The sequence below is a fragment of the Plasmopara halstedii genome (genome assembly GCF_900000015.1).
Source record: "Plasmopara halstedii genome assembly, contig: Scaffold_323, whole genome shotgun sequence".
Taxonomy (NCBI): Eukaryota; Oomycota; class Peronosporomycetes; order Peronosporales; family Peronosporaceae; genus Plasmopara; species Plasmopara halstedii.
This window is the reverse complement of record NW_020187244.1, coordinates 2,541,123-2,552,112: the sequence shown is the minus strand read 5'-3', so window position 1 is coordinate 2,552,112 and position 10,990 is coordinate 2,541,123. Positions and strand designations below refer to the sequence as shown.

Genomic DNA, 10,990 nt, shown 5'->3' with positions numbered 1-10,990 from the left:
TGTCTCCTTTTTTGAGCTGAGCTGTTATAACAAGTGGACACTGGGGGTATCGATCCCCAGTACAATTCGGCAGAAAACCAGGTTGTCCGTTTATCGATATCTTAGGTGCGAATGAACACGGTTCATTCCCGTAAACCGTGTGAGTGCAGTCCGCCATTCGTTTACCTTGCTTCGAATGTCGATGTACTTGAATGCACTAGCAGACTCCGTTTGTTATGCTTTTTATCCCCGTAATCCTAAGCTCTAAGACGTCGGAAAGAGAATCAGGCGTAGCGTAAGCAACAAATTTGATTAAGCCTTTTGCCGTTTAGACATGAGCTCCTTTAATTTATCCCATTGAGTGTTGCAATCGTAAAATTCTACCTAAAACCTCGAAAGCCTATTTAGTTTAATACAGCTAGGCCGAAATGCGTTAGGAGCCGTTAGAAGTGCTGTCATACATCATTATCGCACGATACAAGACAAAGAAACGTTTGGTAAAGCCGTAAACAGACAGTGGCGTCGACTGAATGAGTGAATGATGGCTGCATTACTGTCACAGTTCAGGTTCAAGCTTCTATAGGCCAATATCTTTCCATCTATAGAGGAAAGTAGAGATGGCCATCGACAAATATAAATAAATGGCGGAAAGTCTGTGGATGTCTTTCAAAGCTTAGCTCTAAACAAGTGGGCACTAGGGTATCTGCAGCATGACAGAATTTATTCCATTCTATGTCTAAAGCTAATCTATATTCTGTCTTGATACTGCTTTGAACACACACATACTCCAATCCTATCGCACTCGTAGCCTATAGATGTCACATGTTATAGAGCAGGCTGGAACAGGGATCGACATGGGTTTTGACCGGCAGTGTGTACTTCCTTTGGCTAGTCCCAACGGATAGGATACAAGATACGACATGACGCATATAAGTGGACGCTTTGAGTTATAAGAATGGGAACGAAATAGCGACGTGAGTGTATGAATGCAAGAACAATCTACGGCAAGAAGAGAAACTAGGTTAGGCATAATTATAAACGCATTTAATCTGTTGAGGGTAACTCTCTTGCCGACAAAGCGGGCATTCTGCTTTATTCTTTTGACACCAGCCCACAATGCATTCCCAGCAGAAGACATGACCACATGGTGTGGCTGAAGGAACTTTTCGTTCACCTAAACAAAGGGAGCATTTGCGAAGGGGTTCCTGCCTGTTTCCAGCTCGATTTCCTTCTGGTTGATGCCGAGAAGTCCAATCGAATACATTTTTGGTAGAGAGCAATGAAGGAACTCTCTGTGTGAGAGCAATTGAAGTCGCCGGGTTACCAGCTGATGTCCTCGCTACTTTCTCGCACACCTTCTTGTTCTGCATAATGCACCTGTGCATGCGTTTCATTTCCAATATCGTAGTTGCTAGCAGCCGTAGCGCTATCAGATACCCTAGCAGGGACAAGTTTGTACTTTGTGTCAGTTTCTTTCGCACGAATATGTATTGCATATTGGTAATCCGTTTGGCCAGATGTAGGTACTGTGCAAACACAAAGAAGACCGCAAGATGTGCGCGAAATCCCCACTGCAGCAAGCAACGCAAGCTAACATTATAGGACGCTGGAAAGAAATCATTCTCGACCCAAGTGCCCACGGCCCTGAGTTTTGATACTAGACGATCGAGAAATTGAAGCAGTGGTAGCGGTTTTAGCCTAGCTACTCGACTTCCCGATGATGGTTGCGTCCCCACGATAGCATCTGCAGGTGATGCCCTCACAGCATCCTCTTCTACCACAACAACCCCTTGTTGTAGACGAATCTGCTGCTCCATGCGCTCTCTAGGCGTGAGCGAGAGGTGACACAAGCTTTTCCAGCCAATTTGGGATCGCTTTATCAAATACGGGGGTAACACAGTGCATGCGAGCCACAGTGCATGACGCCGATGCGAAACGGGAACTACAGTCCCAGAATCTTGCTTAGTGACGCGAATTATATCACAGAACTCTTCGCCTAACGTCTGGCTAGGCTGTCGCCACCCAATGGATAGCGCGTAATATAATATGGAAGAGACTGCCGTCAGCTCTGGTAGCAATTGCGATATAAAGCGAGTGCCGCAGGTGCGCTGCAGTACCTCGCGCAATAAGTCCTTCAGCTCGCTCTGATATAGCTCGTCTTTAATGTCGGCTAGAAGCAGCTCAGCGCAGGCACCTGCTGCTGGGAAAGATTCGATTGGCTTCATTAATATTTTGAGGCTGCTTTAAAGTGTGAAACAGCCTGAATAATGCTTTTGAGCGGGTTTCATTTGTCATTTTCATCGACATACTGCGCCAAAATGGTGATGACGAAGAGCAGTAAGATGCTAAACTACATCAACTACCGCATGAAGGTGACGTTGCAAGACTCGCGCGTTCTCATTGGATACTTCATGGCATTTGACAAGCATATGAATTTGGTACTGGGTGATTGCGAAGAATTTCGGACGCTAAAGGCGAAAATCAAGGCGGCGGTGTCGGAAGAGCGTGTCGAAAAGCGTCATTTAGGCTTGGTTCTCTTGCGGGGCGAGAGTGTGGTGTCGCTTACTGTAGAGGGTCCACCTCTTGCCAAAGAAAACGAAATTGTCGGACCAAGCGGTCCTGGCATGGGGCGTGCGGCGGGACGTGGAATCCCGGCAGCACCTATGGGTGGTCCTCCTATTGGACTGATGGCACCTATGCGTGGTATTGGACACCTTGGACCAGGATTGATGCAGCCCGGGCAAGGTACGCCTGTTAGTTTTGTATGATATGTGCACAAAATGCGCAGACAGCGATATGGGACTGGTTGGATCCAAAGTCTGCGATCACTAACTCAGGATACTACTGCTGTGACCGTCGAATAATTGGACCCACTCAGTCCTTGCATGCTCAATTTGTTAGGATATATTGTGTACTAATGTCTGTGTGCTTCCTTATGACGTAACAGTAGCGGCAATGGCTCAACCACAAGCGTATGGACGAGGTCGTGCTGTTCCAGGACCCACTGGCGGAATAATGCCGCCCCCACGACCGATGCCAGGCATTGGAATGCCAATACCAGGAATGGCCCTGCCTCCCGGAATGGGACCTCCCCCAGGTGTGCCTCCACCTGGGATGCGTGGACCAGCAGGGCCGCCTCCTGGCATGCGCGGCCCCCCAGGGCAGTAGATGAAGACAGCTGGAAGCATTTCCGCGAGCAGACAAACAATGAAAAACATCTTGAGAAAGATTTCTGCGGACAACAAAGCTTATATTTTTTTACGCGTGAGGATGGTAATTTTGTAAACGCAACAGGTTTTCCTAGTGTGAAGTCTTGTTTCAATCACAAAGTTAGGAAATCATCGCCCAAGTCTACCTCATACTCTGTCTCAAACTCGATTCCAGATATGCTCTTCCGATTCATCGTCAACAGCAGTGTACTCCATAATAAATTTACCTTCTTTGTATTTTTGGGAAGGTTCCATGGCTTTGAGCTACACGACCAAAACAGTAAAGTTATTTCGTGTAATTGGGATCTCGCTAGCCAACACCTACGTATTTCCAGCCGAGCACATTGTCACACCGGCTGCATAACACTTCAGCAATGCAGTGCATACCCGTCATTAAGTATCGATTGCGAGCTGGGCAGATACGAACGTTCAGCCTAACCAAGAAGTTACTTGATATCAGTCATAGTATGCGGACAAGTCCTCGTTATCAACGCACATGGTATTCATAAGAAAAGCTTTGCCATAGCGGCCAAAAAATTCTTTTGAAATGATATCGTCACGGTCGCCGACCAAGGTACCACAGCCAGCACAAAGTAACGCATGCATACCCTTCACACCACTTAACTTCGACGAGAGTCTGGGATTTTGGTTGACTTCAAAGTTTGAGCCAATGTTACGCCAAATATCCTCGGCTTGGTCTAGCAATTCCTCATCGTTCATTTCGTCGCTTCCATTAGATCGCTCAAGGTGCGGGACGGGCTGCCAACACCCGCGCATTTCTATACGCTCTACTCCCTTGCCACCGCTGCGAATGACTGTGAGTGCCGGCATCACGAATTACGGTTGGAATTTACAATCACAGTTTTCTCCATTTTCAATTCGGAAGATTTTTAGAAATGCGTTATGAAATTGCAAAATTGTCGGCGCCACCGTAACCGGTTTCTTGATTTTAAATACCCCTAGTTAATTCCAACAGTCAATAAATCCTCTAAGTTCAAGCCGAGCATCAAGGGATCTTCACAACAAAAAAGGTCAAGGCTGCTAGTAACCGAACATGTTGTGGTCAGTATAGGATAGCGATCAAGCAGTTCAAAACCGCCAAATTTAGTTGACTAGCTGCGAGTCCGTACTTCTCGAAAATTTTGTGTGTTTAAGACAACACTTGAGAGGTCAAGCAATTTTTCACATTACAAAAATGCATCTAAATATTTTTGAGGGAAGTTTGTTCTGCTTGTCCAGAATAAATTTTGCCTCCTTCTAGTATAAGGGAGTCTGAATTTAGTATCAGCGGGCTGTCGTTAGCGCATCCCTTTGGAATCAAAGGTACCAAAACGACGCACCCTGTCACGCAACAAAATAAGGTAATACTCGTTTCTAGTACCGCAGCACGTCCGTCAGTATTTGAGCTTTCAGACAGCCAGTAGGATGAAGGTTATACAGTAGTTATACACAATGCTCCGTGTTAGCCCATCGTAAGCCCATAGAATGATGCTGGCAAGTTGGCCGTGTTCGTCAATCTTGGCACTACCAAATCGATATCAACCATAATATTATAAAAGAAATTTGTTGTGGTTATCACAATCGGATATCCTGAACTTCGCAATTTTCATAATTCTAGATGTTTCGAAGGAAGCTATGATAAGGATAATAAAATGCGTGATCATTTTCCTGGCGATCAATATGCTTTTTGACAAGTAGATAATGTGTTAGCGCTGATTCATCCAAACTTTACATCGTAAGTTTACCTGTAATCAGTGCAATTGGGGAAGTTTTGCTATTTGCAAGTCAACTACACGCCCAAACCGTGCAGCAAACCGGCAAGTTCAAAAAGCATTCTACCAACCCCCCAGCAATGAATCGAAAAGCGACCACCAGGTCTGGAACGTGTGTCATTCAGTAGATCCACCAGCGGTTTTCACGATTTGTGCACGCAATTTCTGGGTGTATTGTAGTAGAAACGAGGTTTGCGCTGACAATTCCCAACAGCATCCATTTATTTGATACTAGTGAGTGACTAGAAGACTCACACTAGTCAGCCATGTCAGTCGGTCTTTTGTAAGAGAGCGCTGTTTACAAAAAGTCACTCAAACACAACACATACGCTTGTGTGACGAGAAAGTGATTGCCGCAATAAAGGGAGAAGGACAGTTCCGACTTGGACGGAAGATAAATGTCTAAAAACCTTAAAGGTCTGAAAAATGAGTTATGGCTTCTAGCTACGTGCAAAACACCCAAAGGGCTTCTAGAAGTTATACTGATAAAACCTTGGGTGCCTGATTATAAATCAAGGGTGCACTGAGGACAAACCTAAACTGATACAAGATCTTGTGTGCACGGAGCTTGAACCTTGAAGTTGAATTCCAACTCTCGTGAAAAGTATCCAGTAGAAATGGGTAGTCAGTCCCAAAGGCAGAGACACGTAGGTCTCGTCACTAGTGCAGATCCCAAAGTAGTAACCAGCATTCTGTATCACACAGAATGTTTGTTGCTTTATATAAGAAGTCACGTATGCATCTGGAAACACCTTATGTAATCTTCTATTACTAATTCTCACAATGCATACAGAAGGCAAAAAGACTACTTTCATGTAAAGGCTGAGTGTAGCCCGCTACTTTTGCAGCGAGCTGCCGTAGCTTTTTCGCTTGGAAGAAGCTAAGCTAAGGTTACCGACCTTCGTTCTATACTTAGAACCAGTATGCGTATGGCGGATCGCAATATGCTTACTCCAAGAGGAACCACAACCGTAACCTAAGGCAAATAATTCTTTCGTTCAAAATGTATACTGTATTTCCTTGGTTTATTTTCGGTAAAGCTGCAGTCCAGCCACGTACTGGATCCTTGTTAAAGTGTGGTCACACAACTGTGCGATTACACCATCTTGTGTCACCCACGCCCTTGTATGGTCACACCATCTTGTGCGATTCACCCGTTCGTACCAGGGTACATGTAACACCGTTACATTTTTCGAGCGAGAGCAGTTGTGATCTGAATAGTCGCTAAAGGATCCTGCATCATGAGAAAGCCATAATGAAAGTGATTCACAAACTAGCCGAAGTAGTTATCATCAATTGTTTTGAAGGTCCACGTGAACGATGCGCCGTAAGAACGCTGCACTGCACTGTAAATGATTTATGATTTGTCTCACTAACAATGTTAGTATCATCATCGATGATCCCGACGGTGGTTATCCAGTTTACGTTCTTTGCCATTGTAGCTCAGAAACGAGAACTACTTTAAAAGATCGATACTACAAAAAATTCCGCGTGGTTTTATTTACGACACCAAGGTCCGCACTCAAAGAGAAGCTCCTTTGTATGCAGCTGCACTTGAGTAATCGTGCATTGCTTTTGACGCCAACAAGCACTCTCTATAGAAAGAATTAGAGACACTACACGGCGCTTTTCACCTCCCTTTTCAGTATTTAGCTGTAGTTTGGCTTCACTTGAATCCGTGACGATGACCCAGAAATAAGAACTTGGTGCGGCTATGGTTCCTACTCTTGAAAAGGAGCCATCCTAACGAAAATGATACGGTGCGCTGATAAAATTACCCGAAAACAGGCAGAAAAATCCAGACAAGAAGTCTCAAACGAATCTAGGAGATTAGAGATTAGAACTTCATTAATCTGGCCGACGAGGTGTATAAACTCCAGTCGACTAATACACCAATGTCGTCCACTGATTAAATATAACATTGACACCCGCAGCGTGTATTGGTCTCCATTCTGGGCGATACAATCCACTCGTTGATTAAGAAGGCTGAATGTGAAGCTTTGAATACCGTCAACCTCTCTGATCATAAGCTCTTGTCTAAACGTGTAAGACACGCATGGAAGTATTCGAAATCATACGGGGACCTCACAATCGCTTTCCTGAGTAAGTATTGGAGTTCAGGAGAATGTTGTTGCCCGAGTAGATGACACGTGCGTCATATTCTCAAAGCGAGAAAGTTGCGATCCTTAATTACTCCGCGATACGTTTACACCAGTATTTAGCCCAAAGTATCATTGAGCGAGATTGAAAGTGCTAGCTATTAGTGACAAGAAGAGATTATTTTAGCATCATGAAAAGTTAAGACTTTGTTGTGTTGAAATTAGTAAGTTGCGGCTTCAAGTGGTAATATTGGAAGTGCACTTGTATGTTGCAAGTCGCTTCTTTCGGCTCTCACCGTCTGGACCGCACATACCGCCGCTGCTGTAAATTCTAATCATTTTCCAGTTGCGCAATCCCGCGGGCTAACACTGCAATTTAAACTGTTCAATGGACATGTGATTAAGGAGGCTCTGGTGAAGATGGAGCCCAAACTTAGGTGTGTGGATGTGATTTCCCTTTATTTGAAAAAATGTGGACGTGACAACGACACAAACATCATTGCACTTGGGATATGGATCTCCTTCACAACGCTTCGTGTCGGCGGATTCTCAACAATTTTTTGGCGTCCTTGCTTGCTGCAGTTGTCATCACTCAGAATATTGACTAACGAATCTCTTGGGATGGATCTGCTTCCGTGATCAGCGATTTGCAATGCAATTGGGTAACTACGTGCTGATCTTGGAGATGGCAACTTGATAAATTTTGAACTTAACGTCAATTAAAGAACGCTTGGAGCTCTAATGCATGCCCTTTATCACTGAAGGTTTAGCAATAGGTTGGTCATTAAATTCAACGCAATTACTGTCAGTCTTGTTAGTGCCCCACAACTTACAATCTGCTTGATAATCAAAATTCGAGACACAAAAGTCGTTTGGTAAGCAAGTACATGCCCAGTTTCTATATAGGTTCCGAACTCATCTCGACCAGAGTTCCTTAGATCAACAGCAAGTCTCCAAGTTTGTTAGCAGCAGACAAGACGCTATCGTCGAAGTACGATAAACACGACGCAAGATTGCCGCAAATAGTTCCTTAGAATGTACGCCACGCTTGGAAAAGTTCAGTTTCGCGCCGAAACCTGGACAGTAGTCATTGACGATGTCGAGTTGCGCTTGCATCTTCAGAATCGAGCTAGAAAAAAGCGTCGGAACGTTTGCAAAAAAGGCCCCAGTCGCCGTTTGGCCTGCATTTAGAAACACCCCGTGCTCTTCATCCTCTCGCAGCATGCTGTTGAGTGGCTCGATCGTCACGACTAGGAGAAGCGCAGACAGCTGATCATCTTGCTTCACGCCTCGTATTGGGTGAAGCGCAGGTTGGACGTTGTTGTTGATCAGCAAGTGTGCTTTCGGCTTCGTGTACAGCATTTTGATCCAGCGAATGAAGCCGGGTCCAAAGCCATACGCTCTAGCTGCAGGGGGGGGCGCCGTAGCTTAGCGCTTGAGGAAGCGTATTTAAGATCACCGACCTTTCGCTCTTTACAAGAACCAATACGAGTGTAGCGGATTGCAATCCGCTACCTCTAAGAGTAGTGAGTACCTTAACCAAGGCAAATAAACTCTTCGGTTTAAACTCAAACTGATTTCTAATTATTTTTATCTGCAGCAAGCCGCCAAATTTTAAATGTTTAGGTATTCCTAAAAAATATATAGTAAAATATAAATAAATGCATAACTACCGGCTACCTAGCCACATACCGTATTCTTGTTTGAGTTGGGTCACAGCATGCCTATCTCGTGTGACACACACCCCTGATACCAGGGTACGATAGAACATATACGTTCTGTTAGCGCAGTCAAACACTTCCTGCAAGTCCGGGAACATCGTGAAGGCCTCTTCGTCGCAGCTTGTGACGAAATCGAGTAAGTCAGCGTGAAAGCACTTCTGGTGGTGGGTGAGCGGCCCTTTGCTAAGTTTTTCTGATCAGAATTGATCAAATCACGAACTGTCGTGGTCATGCGACACACTAGCGCCTTCGACGGCGTCTTCACGTCAACGGGCACGATGGCGATCGCCGTTATGCCTGACACAGAGCGCAAACCCTTCTTATGCAGCTGCAAGATAGCCGATTCGCGCTGGAACGCGAGCAGCTTACCACGACATAGCTAGTCGTTGAAGGCTATTGCAAAACACTCACCAAAGACGTCGGGGGCCACTTGATAAAATTTAGCGGTCAATTCGTCCATGTATGGTGCTGGCGATGCTTTCATGTGCTGGATCGCTCCTGCAAGGTCCGCGGCAGTCAAGTCTGTGTTGAGCAACAAGCTATCGGATTCCAAGCCAAGCTCGTGATATGGTGAGGAGGTCGATGAAGAGGTGGCCGTTCATCTTGATACCGTTTGTGTTGGCAGTCGAGAGACTAACGCCTATCAAAGTGTGCTGAGATGAGAGGCCGTTAGCACCGAGTCGTCAAAGTACTCGTCGCTGTCGTCTCAAGCCATCGTTAGCGACGCAGGTCTTCAGTACAGACTGCCCAACGTCGGTGACGCTTATGATCATAAGGTTCATGACGCTTCTCGTCGTCGTGCGCCCCGCGCTTCTCAGCAGTATCCCGGTTAGTCGGAGGACCATGCGTTGAGCTCAAAATATGACCCTGAGCTGTTGTGGTCGTAGGTTCACCCGTGCGAGAAACCACAGAGCTCGCTGGATCGTGATGAGTTCTTTCATGTGTCGCAATGCGACAATACGCAGGAAGTCGCGTTGCGCCTTTAGTTTGGAAAACTCAAACCTAAGATGGCGCTCAACGCGCACGTCCACTTCCTTGTGGCTTCGCCGTAAGGTGAGAAAAGTTTTCGTCCATCGCTCAATGAGCTCCTTATCATCTGCATCGGTTTTGCCAGGGGCGTGCACCACAAGAATAGTCCTCATTGCGGTTACAGAAGCGCCTCTTCTTTGAGCTCAAAATCGAGCGTCATACCGATCCATTCGATTTCTTGCGGTAACAAAACGCGAGCTCGGAGAGCTTTACGCTGGTCAAGCTCAGCTTGTGCAGTGACCGAGGGTCCGACTACGCAAACGCTTAACGATCGAGTGATCGCGTTTTTCAATTCAGTAGCGGAATCCGCCGAGCGGAAGCCGTATTCCACTTGAGCGTCCAGGTCCGAACGTGGACACGAGCACATGAGATCCGCCCAGTGGGCAGCCTCCAACTGCTGCACCTGTGCATCGTCGAGGCGATTGTTAGCAATAAACTTCCCGAAGAAACCAGTCGTCCAGGGAGAGTGGAAGGCCCAGAAGTCGAGACGTCGGGGAACAGACATGGTCTCCGCAAGGTTCGACCTGGGCACACGTCGCGCCGTTAGAGCACCTCATCCTCCTCGTCTTACCATGCTGGGCCGACTCGTAGTCGACTTCCTCCGGTTCCTCGACGAGGAAATCCGTTGCCCGTGGCGCGCGTGGTGATTTGCGCTCGGTTGCCGAGGGGTTGGGGTGTGCTCCCCGAAGCCGCGGACGTACTGTCCGGAGATGCACCCGGTGCAAAAGAAGAAGGGCTTTGACCGCGGGCGCCCTCGGAACCAGCTAAACTGAGTGTTTTTTTCGTGTCATAGACACGAGCTCATTAAGCGGAATATATTTAAGGATGTCCTTGAGGACGTTACGGTGCCTCAGCCACGCGAGCCTCGTATGAGGCGACAATTAAATGTAAATTCAGGGTATTTAAAATTTTGATGGGGGAGAGTGAAACGGAGTTAGACGTACCCAGAGCGTAAGGGGATTACAAAAAAGGGTGGGTCACACATGTTGATGTGACCGTACAAAGGTGTGAATTACACAGACCAAGGTAATCACACAATGGTGTATCAAGAAGCCACTACGTGGAAGGATAGCCAGCAGTAATGCATATTAATTACCGTACTTCACAAAATAAAAGCCACTCAAAAAGATCACTTTTTTATTTTTGTTCACCTCTTAACATTAAGGTGATTTTTGTTTAAC

At 46.2% G+C, this 10,990-nt stretch overlaps 4 protein-coding genes across 4 annotated transcripts; 1 reads left to right on the top strand and 3 right to left on the bottom strand.

The window, feature by feature from the left end:
• Nucleotides 1-1,001: 1,001 nt before the first annotated feature.
• On the bottom strand, nt 1,002-2,204 carry PHALS_08991 (peroxisome assembly; the record flags this gene model as incomplete). The annotated part of the gene is made up of 1 exon (XM_024724439.1): nt 1,002-2,204. The coding sequence occupies one exon, from the start codon at nt 2,202-2,204 to the stop codon at nt 1,002-1,004; it is 1,203 nt and encodes a 400-aa protein (XP_024575316.1).
• Nucleotides 2,205-2,297: 93 nt separating this feature from the next.
• PHALS_08990 (small nuclear ribonucleoprotein family protein) lies at nt 2,298-3,147 on the top strand (the record flags this gene model as incomplete). The annotated part of the gene is made up of 2 exons (XM_024724438.1): nt 2,298-2,724; nt 2,927-3,147. The coding sequence occupies 2 exons, from the start codon at nt 2,298-2,300 to the stop codon at nt 3,145-3,147; spliced, it is 648 nt and encodes a 215-aa protein (XP_024575315.1).
• A 200-nt stretch (nt 3,148-3,347) lies between these two features.
• On the bottom strand, nt 3,348-4,019 carry PHALS_08989 (Predicted Yippee-type zinc-binding protein; the record flags this gene model as incomplete). Its single annotated transcript, XM_024724437.1, has 3 exons — nt 3,348-3,452; nt 3,514-3,622; nt 3,685-4,019. The coding sequence occupies 3 exons, from the start codon at nt 4,017-4,019 to the stop codon at nt 3,348-3,350; spliced, it is 549 nt and encodes a 182-aa protein (XP_024575314.1).
• Nucleotides 4,020-6,681: 2,662 nt separating this feature from the next.
• PHALS_08988 (uncharacterized protein) lies at nt 6,682-6,987 on the bottom strand (the record flags this gene model as incomplete). The annotated part of the gene is made up of 1 exon (XM_024724435.1): nt 6,682-6,987. The coding sequence occupies one exon, from the start codon at nt 6,985-6,987 to the stop codon at nt 6,682-6,684; it is 306 nt and encodes a 101-aa protein (XP_024575313.1).
• Nucleotides 6,988-10,990: the final 4,003 nt, after the last annotated feature.